Below are 25,243 nucleotides of genomic sequence, written 5' to 3' on the forward strand. Positions count from 1 at the left end.
CACTGCAAAGGGAACGTGGTTGGTAGAACTTGCTTGGTACACAAATAGCGCAGATGAAATGGTACAAAACAGTGGCACTAAGTCAAGCCACATGAGTTTTGGCGAGAGATGCCAGCACAGGGATAAGCAGCATTTGGCAGTGAGCTGTGTTCCAGCTTGGGGCAAGTGCACATGTTTTGACTGAGAGCAGAGAGTGAAAGCATATGAGCTTCTGCTCCTGTGTCTCACCGTGTTTGTGTTCCTAAACACCCATAAATCACATGCACCCTCACACTGCCTTTTCCGTGATGTCATCAAATGTTTCTCTGATGCTCAGTGCTCTTCCACCACCCCCCCTTCTTCCCTGTCTTACATGTACTCTTCACAGCTCCTTCACTTGTTGCATTTCTTTTTTTTTAAGCATGTAAATTTCCCAGACCCAGTCTACTCAGGAGGAAACACAGAAGCAAATTGGATGTTTCCTGATAGGTTTTGCATGGTGGTTTAGGAATGTGTAAATTCCTTGTTGGATATGGGGCAAAGAGAAAAGCTGGAAGGGGAAGGAAAAAAAGAGGTAAAACTAGAGAGTCACAAGGATGATAGGTGAATAAGGCCAGAGGAGAAAAATGGAAAAACGGTGGAAATACTGAAGGAAAGAAAGGAAATCTATCAGGAGACTCAGATATCACACTGATCGCTAAAAGGGCAATTTCTCAAATCATTAGAAAGTGTTTTAGTCTGGACAGAGGAGACTGAGAAAAAGTTTGTTAAGATAACAGATAATGTGGTACAGCCTTTTAAGAGAAAAAAGTTAAAAAGGCCAAAGTGAGTTTCTTATCTAAACCTCAATTTGGAGCAAAATAGGGGCTACGGGGCTAAACTGAAGGACTCCTGGTTTGACAACAACAAGAATGGCAAGGAGATTACACTGAGGTGCTGGGACATTGTGAAACCAGAGCGAGAAAGCAAACCACTCATGGTCTGACTGTAACTCTTAAAAACAAAAAGAAATCACACTTAATTTTACCGAGGACGGTGGACCCATCAGAGCCGTTGCTGGAGGATTGGTATTTTGGGACACCAAAGGAGCTAAGAGCATCGTCGCTGATGGACTGGGAGATGTCCTGGAGCTGCTCCATGCTACCCATGAAATCGTCATCAGCACACAGGGGACTGCCCAGCACAGAGTCCTCCAGGGGAGATGGGGGATGGTAATGGGTCTCCATGTCGACCATTGTGGTGATGGGAGGAGGCTGGCGGCACTCTCACTCATCAAACTGGAGACCAGGGACAAGGGTGCAAGGGAAGGGAAACAAACAGAGGTCAAAGAGGTCAAATAGAAACACGGGCTGGCCGACAGAGATTAAAAAGTCACCCTGATTTTTACATTTGTATTTGTACTTAAAGCTCACATGAGCTTGCCAATATGGCCACGACATCATGCTGATGTTCTGCAGGTATAATGCTTATTATGTTTATCATTTTTGTATAGCAGTTAGCAGACATTGTTAACAGATTTTTTTTTGACCTGATAATACTAACCAACTTTTTCTGGTCATTTTGGTTTTTAGGGTCTGCACAAAATGTAAAATGGCAATCTAAAGAAAAGTAAAGGCTTCTGAGTAGATATCTCAGCTAATGAGTCGACGCTGAAATGTCGGAGGACTGCCAGAGAGCAAGGGGTCTAAGGTTTTAAACTTTCACTGTGGACATCTATGTAAAACTTTATAGCACTCTATCCAAAGGTTGCTCAGATATCTCAGTATGCCGACAGACTAAGAGACCAAACACTAACAGTACCTTTATCATCATCAACACAGCTGAGTAAAACTCCATTATCTTTCAGTGCAAATGATTCAAAACAGCTCTGAATAACACGTTCAGGCCTCATGAGAAGGGCTGACGCAACATGTGGCCATCAATACGCTGACCCATGTGCAACAGCTGTTGCACATGGGTCAGCAGGCCATGAAGGAATGAAGCACACGGAGTATCTTATGACACAACACGGGCCTCTCTACTCCCCTTAGCTATTCACTGCACGTAGAGTAACCATATCCACATAAAACCTTAGTGCTGAAATAAGAGAAAGACTGAGGGTAGAAATATAGACTGAAGACATGTGGAGGCACGAATGTAGGACAGTTATTCCAGCTATAGGCTGTGCTGTAATAGGAAGGCTGGGTCTGAGGTTGGCTAGAAGACACATAAGAGACTGGCATGGCGTATAGATGGATGAAACTTTGCTGAATTGCACAGTGGATGCTGGGAGGAGCTACACAGTTGCTTCTTAGGCTTAGCGTAAGAATGGTATTGGGAATGGACCCCGAATTGCATAATTCAACTTTGTAAAGTGGGTCAATCTTTAGTAAGCTCATTCCATCAGGCCATGCTAAGGACATGAAACAAGGGGAAGAAGAGGGTGACAGTGAGATAAGGGTGAGGATATGACCACAAGACAGCAGCTGCTGGATGTTCTCAGCCAATCCTCACCTTAACACTTGACTGCCTAGAGTTTAACTTGAACTTGTCCTTTAGTTTGTTAAGTACTGGTGGTTATATTGAGAAGAGAGAGGGACTACATACCCACACTGACTACAGAGATCATTTGCATACCGTTTTGTCTTCAGTGCAGCAGACACAAAAAAAAATGTGGTTATACATATGATCTTTTCTTCTATCTGGTGCTTCCATTAGGGGTTGCTACAGCGAATCATCTGTCTGCATCTTACTCTATGCCTAGCATCCTCTTCTGTCACACCAACCCTCTGCAAGTTCTCTTTCATTACATCCATGAAACTTCTCTCTTTTACTCTTGCCTGGCAGCTCCATCGTTATCTTTGATTTATATATCCACCATCCTTCCTCTGTGCAAGTCCAAACCATTTCAGCCTTGCCTCTAACTTCCAAGTTCCAAGCTTCTACAAACCACTCCCGATGAGTTGCCCGCCTTAAGGACTTAAGGCCCATCCTGGTCACTCCCAATAAAATTCTGAGCATCTTAGCTCTGCCACCTCCTTTTTGTCAGTGCCTCTGTCTCCAAACCATACATCATAACAGGCCTCACTACCAAACTTCCCTTTAAGCCTTGCTGCCATCTCCCCATCACCAATTACCCCTGACACTCATCTCCACCTACTCCACCCAGTTTTCACCCTGTTTAAACGCATCTACCTCCTTGCATTTTTACTTTTCCACCCGTCTCCCTCTTACTCACACACACATAGTCTGGCTTGCTCCTACTGACTTTCATTCCTCCTCTCTCCACTGCATACCTCCACCTCTTCAAACATTCTTCCATGTGCTCCTTACTCTCATTACACATCACAATGTTGCCTGCAAATGTTGCAGTCCACAGAGACTCCTGACCTCATCTGTCAGCTTGTACATCACCATGCAATCAAGAGTGGGCTCAGAGTCAATCCTTGACGTAATCACACCCCATCTTGAACCCTTTTGTCACTTCTACCACACACATCGTCACGGTCTTGTTGTCCTGATACATCTCCCACACCACCCTCACATACTCCTCTGCCACTCCTGACTTCCTCATGCAGTACCACAGTTCCTATCTTACCAACTTATTATATGCTTTCTCTAAATACACAAAGACACACTGAAGCTGCTTTTGACTTTCTCTATACTTCCCACACTCCCGTCAACACTCCAGGCAAACATCACATCTGTAGCGCTCTCTCAGTATGGAGCCATATATCTTAACCTAGCTTCAACAACTCTTTCCACAGCTTCATGGTGTGACTCATCAGCTTTAGGCCTCTGTAGTTACTACAGCTCTGCACATCACCCTTGTTCATGAAAATTCGTACTCATATATATATATATATATATATATATATATATATATAGTGCCTTCTGTTATTACCTGTTGGTAATAACAGAAGTCATCCCCCTTTTACTGACATTTTAAGCCTTGAAGTAGTATGAACTGAATGGAAAACCCTACTGGCTCCAGGGTTGGTGAGCAACAAGCCTGAAGCAAAACAGATCAAAAGCAGATGAGTAACATAAACGAAACCAAAAAAAGACAAAATGTAAAAACAAGAACACCAAGATAACCACACCGAGCTCAGACTCTTGTCATGTTCAACAGAAAAAACCACATAACAACAGTTATAATGCATAAGCAGGGAAAATATTCACAATACAGTGAATGAAATGTTGAGATTCAAGATTCAGTCTAGAGGAACTAAACCCAATCAGATAGTAAAGACCCCGTAAATTCCCACTCTTTCAAAGCACTTCCAAACATGAAAAGAGGCCTGGCATCTCAGCAGGAAACTTTACTAAGCTACTCGGTCTTCTACTTTTATCTGAATGGAGGCAGTGTTAGCTCTATTAGCACAAAGTAAACCTATTTAGCATTCAGCTTCTCACTCCTGACCCTCAAGTCTTCCTTCCGAGGATATCCTGTTTCATAAACTATTTTTTTCCCCACTCAGCACCGTCTTATTGTAATTCCTCCTTAAGGGGAAACAATAAAGAATCCTCTTGACCACAGCTCGACTAAGATCTAGACAGGCTTTTGTGTAATTGAGTAATTGAGTGACAAGATAAAAATCCCACTTGTAAAAAGGTCACTACTTGCAGCTTCTTCCACAGTGCAGATATTGATCAGTCTGCAGTGGACTAAATGGCAGGGTTTTGTGTCAACATGCCCAGAGCATGCGTGGCTTTGTATTTAAATAACATAGAAAAAAGGAGCCCTTTACTGAACTCGTGACCTCTCAGCCAGTAGCTTAGATGTAATGGACCACACTAAACCTCATGTTGCCACCAACATGCATAAGAATGTAAACACAGAGAGCGCTGATTAGCATCAGACTGCACAGCTCTGGTGGACTCAGAGAAAAACAGACACACACACGGAGGGTGGAGAGGAATGTCTGTTAAACTACACTTGTGGGTCTGTATCAGCAGTGTGTGAGACAGAGTGAGCATATGAGGCATGGAAAAAAGGAAATCAACGGTCCCTATGGTAACAGAATACCTTTGTCTCATAGGTCAGGACCTCTCTCTTGTGCTCACTCAGCCAAGCCTACTGAGGGCACTCTGCACACAAGGTCATAAGTATTTTTGTGTGTATGTGTGTGCGCGTCTGTGCGTGTCCATGCACTGAGGTTGGAATTAGGGCCTAAAGCAGACAAGAGGGGGTTACGCTGAAAAGAAAAAAAAAAGGCTGCCAACCTCCCAGGTTGCTATAGCAATGCCATGGCAATTATGACACACAACACATGCTTTGAAATCAGAAGTGTCAAGCTGATATAAAAAAATCAATCAAAGCCATTATGATTTGCTACAAAAGAAAGAAAAACAAGGGTTGTGTGTAAGTGTGTTTGCAAACTGTGATCACACAGCTGGATGTGCGGGCGAAGCATAAATAATCCATACTGTCTGATGGCTTTCTGCTCAGCAGTATCACCCAACCCCCACAAGGCAGCAAAGGTCCACGTTAGACAGACAGGCCATGAAAACTGCTAATAAGCTTTGGCTAAAGTATTTGACGCTCTGAACACCACTGAGGCGTGCAGACCACTTTCTTGCTGAAGCAGGTGTGCACAGCCCTCTGAAATCTGCAGGAAAACTGAAACTACCAATGACCTTGGAGCCTCATTAGTGACACCCATCACTCAGGGGGATCACGTCATCTAATCCCACAAACATTATATACACGAACAAGCACGAGTAACGTGGCCACAGTAAATGTAAGCATCCAACACCATGACTAGCTACCTGGCTGAGAGACACTCAATGAAGCTTGAAGCTTTACAAATCCCACATTAGAGCAAGATGCCAAGAAAACACAAATTAAACTGGTAATAATCCAAGACATCAGGGGTGTGTATGGACTTGTCTCACTAAGGGGTGAAGAAAAAAATATGTAGTTCTTTGAAAGACCAGAACAACAAAAACTTGCGATTGGAAATGGAAGAAACCGCCAAACTGCTCACATACAGTGGTAGAACAAAAATGTTTTAAAAAATTCAGACTAGCTGTTATATATAAAATATGGATATGAAAGTAGAAGTATATGAAAACAGAAAAACAACTCAAATAAAACATGACAGAGCCCCTACCTTCCTCATCAGCAAAACTTGAAGTCTTCCATGCAGATTTCCAGACAGCAGTTTAACATCCAGCTCTAACAGTTTGTATGATCAGAGTGTGTGCATTTCAGTGTACATGCATGTATGTATGTGTGTGTGTGTATTAAAGAGTAGTCCACAGGTTTAATGCTTAACCCATCTATCTCACGGCCTGAAAGCTGTCATGCCTGTAAGGAGGAGTCTACGAGCTAATGGTGGTCATAGAGGAAGAAAATGGGCTGATGGGGCTGCCCCGTACCCCTGCCCCTTTGTTTAAAGAGTTCACCACGATCTTAGTCTCAACCATGCCTGCAGTGTAAACACTCGAGTGAACCCTTATCGCTTGGAGCTGATATGCAGGCCGGCACCCTCTTATCGTTATGGTGATTGACCAAAGTACAGGTCGTGGAAGTGATTGACATTGGACTTTAGCTGTTCCCTGTGACAGATGAGCCACATGACAGCTAACAAAGCTGTCCTATTATTAGGTAACTGACAGTTAAATACACAGCTAAAGCAAATTTTCTCTGCTATTTTTAGTCCTGAAGATCAATACCAGTGTCTGATCTGATTATATAACGTTTAATAATTTTGATAGTGACCAAGTGCATTGCACAAATTTTACCTGTTCTGGGGCACATTTCTCCAACCTGTCCATTGTGTCCATTGATTTTTATATAACAGAAAAACCAGTCAGCAGAATCACGGGACACATTAGCTTCTTATTCAAAGCGCCTATTTGAATGTTTGAATGAAAGCAGAAGTTCACTTGAAAATGAGTCAACTGCAGAAGGTGGGTAAAATAGTCCATTACTTTACCTGTTTGTCAGACATATTTATGGGCAGATAACAAATCCACTGAGATGTTTCTCACTCTTTTGTAAATAGACAGGACGGGAGGGTTACTCAAGATGTTGCCTTGGCTGTCAGCTTGCGAGCTCACGGCTGCACAGAGTTGAGAAATAAAACATCAAGTTACACAAACTCTTCTGGACTCCGACCTCTGCGGTGACAACACGTTTAGTGTCAGAATAATAATCAAATGCCACTGCACGCTACCATGAGACAAGCCCTTACGATCTGAAGAGACTCTATGGGCACACTGTGGCTTCTCTACGGGCACAAAGCTGCGGTGTGGCATTGTATCAGGTTACCTCAAAGGTCTATGTTGACCTGACCCTTGACCCTGGCTGTTAATAGCGCACCACTACGTGGCAGTAAACGTGCCTGCGTGCATGTGTTTGGTAGCGTTCAAACAAGAACATGGAAAAGAATGAAATTTTAGATTTGCGGGGCAATCAACTACTAACCATGGTTTTTCCTTCTAAAGAGACAGGTACATATACAATGGATCTGTCCTCTAAACTTTATGATATGTGAATAATGGGAGTTTTGGCCAAAGGTAGCTTTTACTACCAGTACCTTTGTGTGTTTTGCTTCTGATAAGGCTTAAGTGTTTGCTATGTTTACATTTTGATACATTTTATTGTGTAACCTGTTAAAACTAGGGATGGGTACCGGTATCACACCGGTTCTGACATAAACGGTAGTAACCAGACCGAAAAGCTGCGCGCATTTCGGTGCTTTATTTCGGTGCTTTTTTCCCCTGAAATGTCATACACTTTGGATTCTAGCCAATCATTTTACCTTTGCAAGCGTAGTAGGCGGGCCCAGGTACGTACGTTCTTTTAGAGCAGAGCTACAGATTAAAAATGCCCAAGGCAAAGCGGTCAAAAGTCTGGCTGTACTTCACAGCAAAAGATGCAAACTCAGCAGCCTGCAACAAGTGCTTTAAGGTGATACTGCGCAAAGGAGGTAACTCCTCGAATCTAATGAAACACCTGGCGACGTATAGCATTTTGTTAAAAGACGAGAAATGCGCCGTATTTGATAGCTTGCTGCGAGACCTCACATTGAGCACATCTACTGCGGGTGGGTTGCCTGTTATCGGACCCGGAGTTAGCAACATCCCCCAAAAACCCAAAGAGTAGAGTCCTGGCCCCTAGCCCTGCCAGTGTAGCAGAAATGATGACGGATGATGATGGCAGCAGCAGCCGTTCTTCTCTGCGTGAGTAGCTTAATGTTGTTCGTGTGTAATTTACGTTGAGCAGGCTAACCACGTTATTAAATTAATGCATATAAGGTGAATTAGCAAACACCGTCGTAGTTACATGAGGCTGTCTTCTTGTTTGATGGCAGATGCTCCCTTCACCCTGGCCAAAAAGCCTAAAATGACCAAAGAAAAAGTGGAAAACAGCTAAACATGAGAGGTTTTTGGACAAAGTTAGTGTTTTTTTTTTCAGAATCAGAATCAGAATCAGAAAGGGTTTTATTGCCAAATGTTGAGCAGGTTTACAACATTAGGAAATTGCTGCGGTGCTTAGTGCAAACATACTGTCATAAATAACGCTTAAATAGACATGAGAAAAAAAAATAAATAAATAAATAAATAAATAAATAAATAAATAAATAAATAAAAAATAAGAATAAGAATTAAAAGTGCTAAGTAGATAGATATATACATGATATATACATGAGTGCAGGTGGTGATCAGTGCCAAACATGGAATGATGCAGTGAACACAGCGTAGGGTCATGTGTTAGTGGTGGGAACAGTCATACGGTTATTGTTCATGTGTCCAACAGCAGAGGGGAAGAAACTGTTCTTATGGCGAGAGGTTCTGGTGCGAATGGACCGGAGCCTCCTGCCTGAGGGGAGCAGGTCAAACAGACTGTGTCCAGGATGAGAAGGGTCAGCTGAGATCCGAGCTGCACGCCCCAGTGTCCTGGAGGTGTACAGGTCCTGCAGAGATGGGAGTCTGCAGCCAATCACCTTCTCAGCAGAACGCACAACACGCTGCAGTCTCTGTTTGTCCCTGATAGTGGCTCCAGCGTACCACACGGTGATGGAGGAGGTGAGGATGGACTCGATGATTGCAGTGTAGAATTGCATCATCGTCCGTGTTGGCAGGTTGAATTTCTTCAGCTGCCTCAGGAAGTACATCCTCTGCTGGGCTTTCTTAATGACGGAGGTGATGGTGGGCTCCCACTTCAGGTCCTGGGTGATGGTGGTACCCAGGAAGCGGAATGAGTCCACAGAGGTGATGGGGGTGTCAGTCAGGATGATGGGGGGGAGTGGGGCTGTGTGCTTCCTGAAGTCCACAATAATCTCCACTGTCTTCTGGGCATTCAGCACCAGGTTGTTGTGGCTGCACCAGGACACCAGACGTTCAACCTCCCTCCTGTAGGCAGACTCATCCCCGTCCGAGATGAGTCCAATAACGGTGGTGTCATCTGCAAACTTGATTAGCTTGACAGACTGGTGGGTGGAGGTGCAGCAGTTGGTGTACAGGGAGAAGAGCAGAGGAGAAAGAACACAGCCCTGAGGGGAGCCGGTGCTGATGGTCCGGGAGTCCGAGACATTCTTTCCCAGCCTCACGTGCTGCTTCCTGTCCGTCAGGAAGTCAGTGATCCACCGGCAGATGGGATCAGGCACATTCATCTGGGAAAGCTTGCCTTGGAGATGGTCTGGAAGGATGGTGTTGAAGGCAGAGCTGAAGTCCACAAACAGGATCCTGGCGTAGGTTCCTGGGGAGTCCAGATGCTGCAGGATGAAGTGTAGGGCCATGTTGATGGCGTCATCTACAGACCTGTTGGCTCTGTATGCAAACTGCAGGGGGTCCAGGAGGGGGGCCGTGAGGGTCTTGAGATAGGAGAGAACCAGGCGCTCAAATGACTTCATGACCACAGATGTCAGAGCCACAGGTCTGTAGTCATTTAGTCCAGTGATCCTTGGTTTCTTGGGGACAGGGATTATGGTAGAGGACTTGAAGCAGGCAGGCACATGACATGCCTGCAGTGAGGAGTTGAAAATGCCAGAAAACACTGGGGCCAGCTCGTTTGCACAGTGTCTGAGGGTGGCAGGAGACACACCGTCTGGGCCGGGAGCTTTTCGAGCATTCAGATTCTTAAACTGCTTCCTCACACCTGCTTCATGAATATGAAGAGTAGTGGTGGGAGGAGGTGGTGTGAAATCCCCCTTTGTGTGGGGTGAGGAGGGGGGTGTTGTAGGTGAAGTGTTTGATGGTGGTGATGGCTCTATGGAGGGGGGAGAGGTGGGGGAATGAGTGTCTCTATTGTTGGGGCCGTTGGAGGTGTGAAGGCTGCCTGATGGCTCGTCAAAACGGCAGTAAAAGTCGTTAAGGGTGTTGGCCAAGAGCAAGTCATCAGTGGAGTGGGGGGTTTTAGGCTTGTAGTTGGTGATATTCCTAAAACCTTTCCACACAGAGGCCGAGTCATTCTCTGAGATCTGCTGCTGCATCTTCTCAGAGTGCTGATGTTTAGCAATGTCCACTTCTTTAGTGAACCTGTACTTGGCCTCTCTGTAGCAGTCCCTGTCTCCGCTTCTGAACGCCTTTCTCTTTTCCAGCCACAGCTTTTTGAGTTTAGGAGTAAACCAGGGTTTGTCATTGTTATAACTCACCCTGGTGCGTGATGGCACAATGCTGTCCTCACAGAAGTGGATATAGGAGGTGACAGTGTCCGTAAACTCGTCCAAGCTGTTAGAAGCAGCCTTCATTGTGTCCCAGTCTGTAGACTCCAAACACGTGCGAAGCTCCTCCACAGCCTCGTTGCTCCACAGTTTTTTAGTCCTCACGACAGGTTTGGAGAGCTTCAGCCTCTGTCTGTACGCGGGGATTAGGTGGATCATGACGTGGTCAGAAAGTCCGAGTGAAGCGCGGGGCACCGCGCGATAGGCCCCGCTGATCGTACTGTAACAGTGGTCTAATGTCCTCTCCTCTCTGGTCGGGCATTTAATATACTGCTTGTATTCCATTGATTAAGCACTGCTTCCAGCCAAGAGTGATGCCATAAATCCCCTATAGCTGCAGAAAAGGCTAACATTGTTATCTTTTCACAAAAAAACAGCTGAACATGAGAGGTTTTTGGACCAATTTTGTGTTCTTCATTCTTTAAGCACCGGTTCGAGCACCATTTAAGCACCAGCACCGTTTCAAAACTACCGGTTTGGTACTGGTATCGAATAAAACCTAAACGATACCCATCCCTAGTTAAAACTACAAATGCCAAACCAATAAGATCAAATCTTGAAGCATCCTGAATTTATCAGGGAGTCAACTTTGCAAGCATGTGATTTGCAATAAACTGATCTCATGGGACATCTTTGGCTGAGAGGAATACATCTAAATACTATTATCAAATTTGAAGAATTTCCCAAAATATGACATAAAGTATTTATTGTCATGCTTTATTATTCTTAAATGACAGTAACAGTGAGGTTATATTGAGCAATGACACAGCTGTGCTACAGCCCTGACCTGCAGTATAGGCACGGCTATGACTCCAGTATTCCAGTGAGTTAAATGCATTAACAGCTGGATCAATGGTTAAAAGACAGCTACTGCTGTTTCCAGCTGTTAAGATGATCAATAACAAACAACGCCGTGGTTGTTCTTGAGCAACATTTCCTTTCTTTGCCAAAGTCTGACTGCTGGCTGCCACTTTGTACCTATTTCCAAATCAGTCACAAGGATCAGACAGGCCAGTATTACAAATCTTCCCCACAGTACAATGCAATCTTTTCCAGCGGCGTTTATCACTTGACAAATGCAAAGCTGGGGGGTGAAGAGACACCAGGGAAGACTTGTATTTATTAAACTAGGCTGAGAATATCACACAGCTCCTTACTGCGTCATGTGTATTCCCTGTAAGATTTACTCTTTTGAGTTTGTGATCTACACTGTTGTTGCTGATTTGCTGCCTTCCAGGATCCTTTCCAGTGTCAGAAAGTAATTGTGGATTGGTGACTATGCTGGATGGCCGAGATGTACAATGCTATCACAGCTGATCAATCTATTAATGCCCATGACAAGCAAAAGTGTCAACATTTTCACAGTGGCTCATAATATTTTAAGGTAAAAATGTCAATTCTGCATAACTTTTTGGCTGCAATTTTTTTCAATTAAACAGCAATAAAAATGACCACAAGTGGGATCTCCACTAATAACAGACCATCAGCAAGCACGGCCCTCCCCCGTCACCGAGAGTTCTGTGGTTTTAGGGTTCCCATTAGTGCACGTGTCTATGTGTGTGCGCTTCAGCAACACTGTCACACAAAATATTTCTACAGACAAAAAACCTGCATTTAAACATTTTTAAACTTTAAACCTGTGCTTAAGATTATTTGACAGACTGCACATAAAATATAACACCGACTGAGCTCTGCTTTGAATGTAGGAGTCTGAAAAACCTCCAGCTAATAACAGTAAAACTTTTGTGTATGACAGTGACTGCATAGTCTACTGTCATAGCTTTCCCCTCATCGCCCCAACAGCGTAATCGAGGGAAATCAGGAGAAAAACATGAAGCTTAACTCAATCGAATAAATGTTTTTTTTAAGGGGGTGGGGTCAAGAATTTTTTGATGCTAATTTTAAACTGTATGTCACTAAAGTTCAACCCGAAGGCTTGTTTTTCATTGTAGAGATGGATGACAAATTAAAGTATAAACCAGAATCCCTGACCCCAACCTACTACAATGACAGAATGCAGCTGATGATATTTTGGTGATATATGATATGATATATGACATATTTGCTAATAGATAAAAATTATTCACCTTTGTACTATCACTAAACGTTTCTTTGGTGGTGTGACTGGTTCCTTCTAGGCTGACAATGGCATGTTTCATGAATGAGTAGGAATCCCCGAATGAATAATCCGTTGCCTGACTTATAAAAGAGGAGCTGATCTGTAGGGTGGCAGATCAATAGCAGTACAGTAGAACATTTGATATTCAAAGCCTTTTAGAGTTAGTTGCAGTTTGTCTAGAGATTGAATGGTACCATTTGTCAAAATATATATTTGTGGAGACGAGTGAGCATCCTCAAATATAACAGCTTTAGTCGACTTTAATCAAAGAGTTTTCTGGTAAACAAAGAAAAGTTGATTATTACAGTTTTTCCACCAAGTCTTAACAAACCCAGTGAATGCACGTCCTTCAAGGTTCTTGCAAAGCTGAATTCCTCCATTATTTAGGTCAAATTTACGAGCAGGCAGCCATCTTTCTTTACTGGTGCATCGCTGCACCTATAACACCACCTGTAGCTAAAAGGAAGTGGTATCCTTGTGCATGGAAACTCTTAAGCCTGTGGATGACATAAACCTGAGACCCACATACTGCTACCACAGTTGTAAAATTCCACAGGCAAAAAAAATGTCTATTGGAGTACATAAAGGTAGTAAAGTGGTTGCTTAAAAAAACAATACAGTGATGAGTACTTGAGTACACATCAAATCTAAGGTGACGCTGGGAGTACTTCTCAGGCAGCTGTGTATCTCATTTCATTTTCCAGCTTGACACTGGAGTCCTGAGTTCCCATTTCTGGCTGCCAAACCAGCCTACGTGTTTTGTGGGGAGGCATGCAGAACACAGTCCTAGTGACAGATCAACACTGATTTGCTACTGTAGTGCAACAAAAAACATAAAGCTCTTTCAGCTTTTCTTATGGGCAACCCTTAAGCAGGAGCTGTTATTAGAAAATCCTAAAGAAGATGTGCGCAGCGCGAGGACAAACAGTTAATTTTGATCTGCTACACAGCTGACATATTTGTGGATAAGTTGTTTCTTTGGTAGCAGTAGTAGCAAGCAGCAACCTTCATCCAAAACCACTCTGCACTGCCTTTACCTTTGGTCATCTGTCATGTTAAAAAGCTCTGTGAGGTCCCATAAATGTGTCAAACACCTCTGCCATACCAAAACAAGCAAAAGTAGTTCAACCAAAAAAGTAAAAAAACATTTTGTTGTTAGCAACGCAATTCCAATGGGAGAGTAGATATGGTCAGTGACAGATGATTGATAAGGATTTCTGCATATCTTGTGCCTCCTACTGAGGCAGTTGCAGTGGGAGTGGAACTTGTCAAAATGAGACAAGATAGTTGGCAAGAAAGAGAACACCTTCCAGCAATCTGTCTGTCTATAAGAATACAGACGTGTGCAAATGTGACACTAACATAGGAAGACTGGAAACAAACAAAGATATTGTTCAGGGAATCAGTCAAATCCTCTTGTCCTGTCAACTTACAAATTCAGCTTACATACGGCATCTTTCCTTGACTATTAGCAAAGACGATCTCCTGTCAAGAGCTCCTTACTGTAAATCTGGCAGGAGGGCCCCAATCCTATTCAACCCAGAAAGGCTTTACAATAAAGAAGGCTCAAGGGGAACAGACCTGGCTCAGAGGAAGGTCAACCCTGACTACGAGAGGACGAAAGATGCCAAACAAACAGACCATATAAGTGATTAGAACCAGCCAAAGTGCAGTGTTTCCCTGCACTTCATAAATGCACACTATATTTACTTTTGTATTTATTTTTGATGGTGCAGGAACTTGAAAAACAGGCCATAGGAGCTATGTGGCGTTTCGACATGTCTCTTTTATGTCCACAAAGAGATACAAATGATAAACTTCTGAACTTGAAAGTCCTGTTTGAGGAGAAAACGTTGCATCTCCCTCTGTTGTTTTCTCTGTCTCTACAAGCTGTGAATGCAGCCAGGCAGAAGCAGATTGCAGGTCTCAGGTTGCCTGAGACAAACAGGGTGCAACAGCTCAGCCAGACAAAGTAACAATGGAAAAAACAACTGACGCACAAGTTCTCCAAGACTGACATAAAGAAGTCTGAGCAGGAGAGTTCATTAACTTTTATGCTGTTTAATGTCTTTTTTATCACCATAAAAACTGAGGTTATGCCTTCTATATTTGGTCCATTTTTGTTACAGCAGTGAAAATAAATCACTAGCACCATACCAGATCAAAGCCACAAAAAATTACACATTAGTGTTTGTCAAGTGGACACAAAATTAAAGGGAAAAAAACACATAATACATCCCTGATACACGGTACTCACTCACTTATATTTTGTACTTTTAGCAAAGGGGTTTGCTTTTATTATTTGATCAAGGTTTGGCTAGCAGTATTTGATATGATCTTTTGAAACACTTTTAGTCAATCAATTAGCCCCCGCCCATAGGCAGTGCCCGAGATACAAATGGAATTTTAACGATGCACACCAGAATGATACGACCTTTGCCCCTGAGGTAAATGGCACATCAATGCATAGATTTAGGACACAGCTACAAGTCTGGTGTGCAAAGAACTTCACGTCTCACGGTGCAGTTACAAGTGGATTTCAGAACAGAGTATCTGTCTTCGGTTCATCCTCAGCAAAGATCCAAAATTTCAGATGTGATTTTTTTTCCCCAGCCCTTACAAAAGATTCTGAGGTTGGATTGTCTCTTTAAACCACATGTATTTCTATCATAAACAAATCTTAAAGCATCGCGCATCAGTCACGATTCAGTGCGGTGTCTCAGGCGGCCCCAAAATGCATTGAAGAGTGGACTGTTGCCACGGTTACAAAAGAGAAAACTGTAATTAGTCACTACACAACAACAACATACATTATTATTAATCTCAGACAAGGACATTTATCCTTAGTGCACCACAGGAATGGGGGTGCTTTAAAAGTGTCCTAAACCTGGTATGCCACAGCGGGAGTAAAAGTGGGATGGCAGTAATATATGCTGATTCTACAGTGAGCATCCCTTCCTCCTAAACTGTGTATCTGTTGGTATTTCTATTGGACTGTGATGGCTTGACTAACCATAGCCATGTTAACAACAGTGATATGAAATTTATGAGTTTTTTTACTCTACAGAATTTATGCCACTAACAATAAATCACATGCTAACAGGCCGATTTTATCATAGGCGGGCAGCGGCGGTATCCGCTGGTCAAAAGTGACTCATGTGTAGAACTGACACATGCCACTCAACCAAGAGTGGATGGATGCCTGTCAGTTTTTCAATCTAACAACTGCTGGGATTTCAATCAACATAAAATAGTGTTTTTCAGAAATGAAAAGTGCCAGTTGGTCCATTTCCTTCACTACAAAACAGATCATCTAACAAATAATTTGCAGAACAGCGACCAACTTCTGATTTTTAATACATTGTCCATGTTCAGACACATAAATGAGAAGGAGAAAGACAGAAAAACTCTAACTCAGTGTTACTTTAGGAGTTACACAGCACCTGCAGCCACACACTAACCACTGCTTCACTCATTTATTCCCTCCACCGTTGTGCTATAAAAGTACTAAACGCCGCTAGTGGGCAATAAAAAAAACCCTAATATTTCTTGGCTGCACATCAAGTCTGCAAGTGAGGCCTCCGTAAGATCACTGTTACTCATCCAACCATGATCCTTGTCACACCTGACCGTCACAGTTATTTTGTGTATGTAATAAAAAGGCACACGATCCTGACTGCACAAGCAGTGATCCCACCTCTGAAACAAAACCTCTTGATTGACTCTATGAAAACAATATTTACATTATATGCAGGTGTTTACCTTTCATTGTGCTGAGTATAGAACACAGCATTAACCCTTTGGCATTACTCTTCCCATCACTGCATCACAGATGCACCAGACCAGACCTGACCAGAGGCCTTTATAAAGGACTGCTCTGACAGCCGGAGCAATCTCTGCTTCTTCAACCGCTATCTTAGAAATGGGCCGTGCAAACAGGACAATAAACAGGCCGTTGTGTTGAACTAAATGAATAGCTTACATCACAGGGAGATGATGCCTATTGATGAGCAAGAGCTGTTCTCCCTGCGCAGGCGTGCAGGCTAAAAAAAAACCACAGCTTACCTCCCCCTCCTCCCCTCCATACAATAACAATAATCCTGGAGAAAATTAGTACCCCCCCCCCCCCCCCTCCCTGTGACTGCAAACTAATAATGTGCATATAACAGTTGGGCAGAGTGTCAAAGTGGGAGACACGCACTAGTCTGCAGTTTGCGCTACACAGCATTCCCTCACAGTCAATGTCAGCTGCCGCAAAGAGGACTTATAAATAAAAGGCCACATGAAGACATACATATATATGTATATACCTTACAGCAGATAGCGCAAAACGTCGGCGCCATATCTTCGGAAATATCTCGGTGGGCTGGGAAGCGTTCAATGCAACAGCGAGAAAAGGAGCAATGAAGGAGCGAAAACGTCCCCCAGACACCGACCGCGTCCTCGCTGGCTCCCCTCGCAGTCCTGCCGCTGTCAAAAATCCCCCAGCACGTCCATACAAAGCAGAGCCATGGTGCTCACGCCCGCAGGAAGTGACCTCATGACTGACAGCTGGCAGAGAGAAAGCGCACACCCCGACACACCTATGGTTTCAGCGAATGGAAACAGCGCAACAGTTTCCCCTGAGAAGGACGCCCCCTGAGCCTGGAGAGAGAGGGAGAGCAAGACCGACCGGAAAAGCCTCTCCTTCTAAAAGTGACCCTGCGCACTGCAGCTCACAGAGAAACTTCTTCTCCTTCACTGGATTCCTTTATTCCTTTATTGTATTCAAGTGCACAAAAATGCGTTGTTGGCGAATGTTATCAAATAACCTAAGCAGCAAAGGATAATAAAAAAGTACACACACAATTAAATGAATTAATAAGAATAAATAATAAATAAATGTAAAAATATATACATTTTTAAAGTTATCCTGGCTATTTTAAATGGGGATTATTGAATATATACTGTTAGTCTTTGAGTTTTTTTTAATTTATTTTTTATTAAATAATATTAAATAATAATTACATTTCTGGAAAGTTCTGTCAAGAAAAATTGTAGCAACTGCAAACAGCGACACGTTGCAAAGGGAGGAAGTTACAGATAAGCAGTGGTAAAAACAAATAAATCAAATCAAATAACACAATAATAACGATAACAATGATAATACAGTTGTGTTGAACTCAAGGGCGTAGATTTGGCATGGACGGAAGGGACATGTCCCCACCAATATCCAGCGATTATTGAATTGTCCCCACCAATAATTTGATCTCTTCGAGTAAAGAAAAACAAACCCGATAGTAAGAAAAAAACGATCTGTCAACGTCTCTTTCACCCAGCGGTGCAGAAAGAGTTAAATTACGTTCTCCACTGGAGTCCTACCGCATGTGACAAATATGGCCAATGTGATTGGCTGCAGTGTTGCCAATTTAGCGACTTGTCGCTATATTTAGCGAGTTTTCAGACCCCCTTAGCGACTTTGTCGCTATATTTAGCGAGTTTTCAGACCCCCTTAGCGACTTTTTTTTCTAAAAAGCGACTAGCGATACATCTGGCGACTTTTTCTGATGTTATTGGAGACTTATTTATGACGACTTTTTGACGTGAAAGCGGGTATCGCTTTTACTCTCAACAAGCAGCGGGTGCTGCCGGGTGCACCTCGCCCGTTCCAAGGCGCTCACGGGTGGAGGATAGTCCCCCCCAGCTGCTATCAGGGCAGAAGAAGTTCACACCTATGCGTCCGAACTGCAAATGAATCGCGCATGAGCGAAGCCGCTGCTCCCGCACTGACTGTAACGCAGTCAGTTCTTCTTTTACTGTTATGCTGTTTTGTGGATCAGGTTTAAAACTACTTATAAACACACACACACACACACACTAACTCCACCAGAGTGCCTATTTCGGGTCACTTTTGCCGGTCCAAGCCCGGATAAAGGAGCAGGGTTGGAATTGTGACATTACAAAAAACAATAATTGCTCAAATAAATTTAATTTGTAGTTCTGAATAAATTCTAAATGCATTTAGGACGTTTTTTACTCACTTCATGTCTCTTCCACGATGTTATTTCTCTCTCCAACAACGTAGGTTACAATTATATTAGCATGACCAATTATGCAAATTAGGCGGTGACGTCATTTAGCGACTTCTAGCGACTTTAGGACAGCCAATAGCGATTTTCCTTACTGAGGAGTTGGCAACACTGATTGGCTGTGCCTTTCAGGGAGCTATGTTTAGTTTTAGCAGCGGCAAGCCTGCTCTGCGAGGACCTGCAAGGAGGAGAGGAGGACGGCAGCAAAAAGGAAGAACCTGGATATAAGAAAGTATTTTTCAAAGAAACCTGTAAGTCACTTAAAGTCAAGTTAACTCATAAAATGTGTCCGTCATAATAACGTTACAGGCTATGCTAGGCTTTGGCGACATCAGTCTAAAATTGTATGTAACCATGAATAACGTGTTTTGGAAACTAACTGCACAACAGGCAGCAGTATTAGTTCTCTCAGTCTCAGAGTAGCATTTCTAATTGTGTTAAGCATCCACACTATTGAGTTCCTTCTTGGTGTTTCCGTACACTTTTCGCCTGGATCTACTTCCACAATTTTTGTGCTATTTTCACCGTTCAAATTTTAAACTATTCTGCTATTTCTGCTAATGACGGCTATATCTTTTGGTATTTTTCACTATTATACTTTCAGTGTTGGGACTAACGCGTTAAGTAACACGTTACAGTAACTACGTTATTATTGTGGTAACGAGCACGGTAACTAGTTATTATGCCAAAACCGGGAACGCGTTACTCGTTACTGGGATTTAGATAGGCTCGTTATTCGTTACTTCGTGTGGTGGCTATCGCGGAGTTTCCACAGATTCAATAACATTAGCAAGTGGTGGAAGCCAGCAGGTGGATGAAGGAAAAGGGAGGCAAGAGGAGAGACCCGAAGCGGCCGCTGGTCCGAGAGTGTCAGGTGAACTGAACTTCAGGTAAGAAGTTATAACCTGCAGTCCATCTGGGTCAGATATGAACCAAGTTTAGGTGGAGTTTATTTTCGTTATGCTGACTTTTTCGTACTGCGTGCTAGCTAGCATGACGGAGTTTCTATACAGCTGGGTGGGTGCTATGTTACTGATGTTGAACTTTATTTTGTTCATAAGGTTAATTATTAGAGTTGCCAACCGTCCTGTAAAAAACGGAATCGTCTGGTATTCAGAGAAAATATCATGCGTTTCGTATTGAGGTGAAAAGGAACAGTTTGTCCCGGACTTCAGCTACAATGAAAAAGACACAAAGCTGGATTTATTCTGTGTTTATGCTGCACAGCTGCCTCTTCTTCTCTCATCCTCTCCCCCTCCCTCTCCTGTTTCTACTTCAATCATGAAACTGATCAGTGATCAGCTGATCGGCTTTTCTCTCTTGTTTATTTATCGCCCACTTTGCGCCAGAAAGAGGAAACCAGTGGATGTCGCGCTACACAACAGCAGCACTTTTAAGCTTGATCAGCTGTTGTTAGAATTTATTTAATATTAATTTCTAGTATCAGCTGATGTTTGCTGGAGCCACAGCTGTAAACCTGCTGGTCATGATATCGGTTTGAATATGGAAACCAGGAGATGTCCTTACTGAATCATCAGAGCTGTGATGGAGAAACAGGTTTACCTTTTAGGTGACATGAATGAGTTGAAGGGAAGTTATGAACTGTTTCTGAGAGACAAATAACACCAGGATCCTTTTCTAAGTAGCTGACAGCTGGTAACTGTGCAGGGGTGGGTCTAGCAAGGTGTTGCCAGGGGTCCATGTAGGGCATTAAAAGGGAAAGGGGGGCACAAGGAAATACGTTCTTATTCTCATTTAAAATGTCTCACTTTTAAAAAAATAATTATCTGAGTCTTGCAACAAACAATTGATAGATTGATACATATATACCATCAGAACAGTGTACATCACTGTCACAACAGTGTTTATTTTCATTCAAAGGCTTTATGATTTTTCCTATAATGGCGAGCCGGTCTCTAGTCAAAATGCCCGGGACGATTTTTTTGTCCCAGTCCAGCTCTGTATGCAGCTCATCTGCAGTCTGGTGTTACCTACATCTTCCTATTCAGAAGGCAGAATTTCCGAGTTCTGAGTACAATCGAAAGCACCACGACTGCAGTTTTTGTGTTGGATGTAAAAAGCAGGCTAGGATAGAATCAGGTGTGGGATTTCTCTCGTGGAAATGTGCACATTATTTTTTCCTTTCTATTGGTGGGTGGCACAGTGCACTTGTGGCAAGTAAGCAAGCTAGAAGACTGGCAATCTTGCTGGGTATCCAGTTACGGAAGCAACACATTAACAAGAGAATTCTGAGTAAAACCAAAGTTACTTTCCCTAGTAACTAGTTACTCTGAAAGTAACGAGTAACTTGAAGTAACTGAGTTACTTTTGATAGAAGTAACTAGTAATGTAACTAAGTTACTAATTTAAAGTAACTTACCCAACACTGTATACTTTTTAAAATATTAAGCTTTTTTCCTTTCATTTGAAATGAATGGGAAACTTCTGCAATTCTGCTAAAATTTGCTTGTTTTTGAAACTTAACTACTTCCTCATATTTTCACATAGAACAACCATTCAAACTTTAAAATGTTTTCAAATTATTGGGCTATTCAGGTATAAATCAGCTTTTTCAAATCTTTTACCGTTTTACTTTTATGCCTCTTAAAGTTTTCAGTTGCAAAATTGTGATTTTTCACAAAATACATGCGTTGTTATGGTTGCTATGCACTTGGCTTCCAGTGTGCCACTGAAGGTTTTGCAGTCTTCTCTTCATGTCCGAACAAACTTCTTGCTACTTGCTCAATTTTCACTCAACTTCCACAAATTATACATCAAAACGTAGGTATTTTTGCTGGCTTTCCGAAAATGTCACTATCATTGTTGTGGGATTTATAGAATTTTGGCAAATCTCCTCAGACCAACACAAAGTCGCAAAACTCTCCATAGAAAGTCAATGGAGAGCTTGTTTAAAATCACCGCTTGATTTCTGTAATGAGAGGCATATTCGAATCGTCATATCTCCTTAATGAAGCAAAGTTAAGACATGAGGCTTGTCCCAGTATATCTTCAGACACTCCTGACGCTCACAATTCAAGAATTTTTTTCTCACCTATTACCGTTCTGAAATGAGTTAGACTTGTTTGAGGGTAGGAAATTCGTCCTTCGCTCAGATTTCTTCAGATTTCAAACTCTGGAAATGAACCACTTTTTTCTCTCGTCATATCTTTTTAATGGATTTCCACAGAGACCTGAAAATTTCCATGATTGTTCACCAAAGCCTGCTGTCTCTTACAGTGAAAGAATGATATTGATGCTCCAAATAGATTTAGAGTTAGAAAGCGTTGTTTGAGGGCAAGTCAAGGCAGTTTTTGCTTTGCTCTACTCAGTTATGGTGCATTAGAAGTCAAATATCTTTAATAATTCATATTTTAATGATAAATTGTCAACACTGGAAGATTCCCCCATCTCTTTTGAACAAAACGGTGTAAGAATGACCATTCTAGCCCCTACGGTTAGGAAATTATGGTCATTTGTTTGAGGGGAGTCGTCATTATGAGAAATAGACTGCAAAAATCCTGTGTCTCTCTGTGCTGCGTGCACCTGTTTTGGCGGGAAAAAGTGCACAGGCTCTCTGATTGGTGGATTCAAATTCAGCAGCTCCCAGGCTGCCTGACTGAGCTAGAAACTTGCTTCTCTCTCCCTCTGTGTGTGTGAGTGAGTGAGTGTGTGTGTGTGTGTGTGTGACAGAGAGAGAGAGAGAGAGAGAGAGAGAGAGAGAAAGTCTTTTTATGGGATGATCTCATTGTAAGATTTAAATTCAATATATTTAGACTGGTTGACTGAATTGGATCTTGTGTGTGTGTGTGTGTGTGTGTGTGTGTGTCTGTGTTTGTGTGACAGAGAGAGAGAGAGAGAAAGCCTTTTTATGGGATGATCTCATTGTAAGATTCAAATTCAATATATTTAGACTGGTTGACTGAATTGGATCTTGTGTGTGTGTGTGTGTGTGTGTCTGTCTGTGTTTGTGTGACAGAGAGAGAGAGAGAGAGAGAGAGAAAGCCTTTTTATGGGATGATCTCATTGTAAGATTCAAATTCAATATATTTAGACTGGTTGACTGAATTGGATCTTGTGTGTGTGTGTGTGTGTGTGTGTGTGTGTGTGTGTGTGTGTGCGTGCGTGACAGAGAGAGAGAGAGAGAGAGACCCTCTTTAGGGCAGCATCTCATTGTTGGAAAAAAATATAATATATTCAGACTGGTTGACTGGCATAGACCCTCCGTGTGTCTCTCTCTCTGTGCATTTGTGTATACATATTTGATTTTGTGTGTATCTGTTGGCTGTTCCTTCTTGTTTTTTAAATTTATTTTTATTTCTTTATTTTTTTTTCACAGGTGAACAACAATTAGTTTTGAGGGAACTTAACCATGTTCCGTTTTTTTTTCAGCTTGTCATCTTACTTTTCCAGTATTTTCACTTAAGTTATTACTATTCTGCTCAATCATAGTATTTGTTCTAAATCATTGTTATTATGCTATATTGTAGTATTTCTGCTAAATCATACTATTTCTACTATATTATATTTTTCTTTCTAAATATAGCATTTCTGCTATATAATTGTATTTCTGCTATGTTATAACATTTGTGCTCAACCAGAGTATTTGTGCTAAAACATAGTATTAATTTAAAATGACAATATTCATAGTTCATCACAGTGTCTCTGGTAAATCACAGTATTTCTGCTCTGTTGTACTATTTTTTAAATCATAGTGTTTCTGTAATGCTTAAGTATTTTTGGCTAAATATATTCTTTCTGTTATCTTATACTATTTCTCCTAAATTATTGTATTTTTGAGAAGTTATCATGTTTCTGGTAAGTTACAATATTTCTGCTAAGTTCTGCTATGCTATTGTATTTCTGCCAAGTATTATGTTTCCTCTAAGATATTGCAGTTCTGCTAAGTTATTCCATTTTAGCAAAATTCCTTTGCTTCTGCAAAGTTTTTACAATTTCTGCAACTTTTCAGCTTTTTCAGCTACTTTTTGCATACAGCTTCAGCTTTAAAGCATCCACACTGCATTTTCGCAGGAAATGCAAATTTTTCTAGTTTTGATTGAAACTGTCAGAGAAAACGGCAGCTTTGAGCAAGCCAGGATATTAGTTTACAGAGGCTGTTAGAATTGTATGTCTAATGTTAAATGTTGGTGACACAGAAATTTCATCCTAATGGCACTGACATATTCATAGGTCATAGTCATGTATAGTCATGATTTTGCAAATATTCCACCTTGTAGTGCAGTTTGCACAAATTGTTTTAAAAATGCACTCACCCTGCAAACATTACTGATGAGTCAAGATCTGCACAAATTGACAGAAACACTGAAGCAGCTACCCATTTTATTCTTATTGTCATGTATGTCCTATTTGTCAGGTGACAGAAGAACCAACACAAAGCTCAGAGAGTAATGGTGACACAAGATCACAGGTGAAATTGGATGATGACCTGGTGGTTCATGACTGTATTTGAAGCACATGTGTGACTGCATGTATTTGGAATGTCTCACTGTTATTTATCAGGTGACAGAGGCAGCTCTGCCATGTTGTAGCTCGGACAGAGGTGAAGAGGCGAGGTCACAGGTGACTGACTGATGATTTGGTGCTATAGATTAACTAGTATTTATCATCATGACAATTGTTAGGCTGCTAATGTAAATTGATTCATTAGTGTATATTTGACAAAGAATCTGAATTGACATGTCTCACTTTTTATATGGAATATGGCTGAAGTAAACTAAAGTCTAAAATACTTAGTCAGTCATTTGTTTAAATGTAATTTAACATTATATAATTCACATATAAAACTATGAATTGTAATTTTAAAAAAGCATGTAGAATAGCATATGTAGGCAAGTATATTTCTCCTTTCTTTTAATCAAGAAGCAAACAGGGCAGGGTTCGGTGGTTGAATCATCCGTCCCCACCAATTCCAAAACCAAATCTACGCCCTTGGTTGAACTGAATGAACATGGAATGACAAACTACTACGTACCTAAGATGGTCAAGTTAGGACAGCTTGTTTACTGTGAGTGCACAGTACTTAGAATACAGGGATATTGTGTCAAGATGTGGGAAAGTGGGGGAATGATTACAAATGCTGTGCAGTCCCACATAAAGAAGGACATGTGGTCACCTTACATGACAGTGAGGAGGCCCAATTTTTTTTTAAAAAGGTATGGATGAACTTTATAGAAAACTTTTGTAGAAAATTAGTATTACAGACCAGCAAAAAACCTGAAAAAAATCCTGACAACAAGAAAGAGAGAGAGAGCGAGAAAAGATTAAAAAACCCTAAAAAAAATAAAATAAAATAAAATAAAAATGAAAGAAGTTAGTTGAACCGGTGGGGTGTTGATCTGGTCAGTTGAGGGGGTTGTTGATCAGTTTCAGCTCCTTTGGTGTTCATGAAGTTAACAATAGAT

General features: G+C 41.9%; 1 protein-coding gene across 18 annotated transcripts in view; it reads right to left on the minus strand.

Moving 5' to 3' along the window:
- Window positions 1-25,243, minus strand: part of pparab (peroxisome proliferator-activated receptor alpha b) — a 91,251-nt gene that overhangs the window by 15,158 nt on the left and 50,850 nt on the right. For 16 of the 18 annotated variants that reach the window (XM_084933961.1, XM_084933958.1, XM_084933952.1 and 13 more), the window contains one exon: window positions 1,007-1,256. In XM_084933961.1, the coding sequence (XP_084790087.1) occupies window positions 1,007-1,214 (208 nt within the window). In that variant the 5' untranslated portion in view covers window positions 1,215-1,256. Of the gene's footprint in view, window positions 1-1,006; window positions 1,257-17,063; window positions 17,410-25,243 lie in introns of those variants that run through there. The other 2 variants (XM_084933966.1, XM_084933949.1) reach the window with 2 other exon arrangements.

Source organism: Perissodus microlepis, chromosome 7, assembly GCF_051167445.1.
Source record: "Perissodus microlepis isolate ML-2025 ecotype Zambia chromosome 7, ASM5116744v1, whole genome shotgun sequence".
In the NCBI taxonomy this organism is placed as follows: Eukaryota; Metazoa; Chordata; class Actinopteri; order Cichliformes; family Cichlidae; genus Perissodus; species Perissodus microlepis.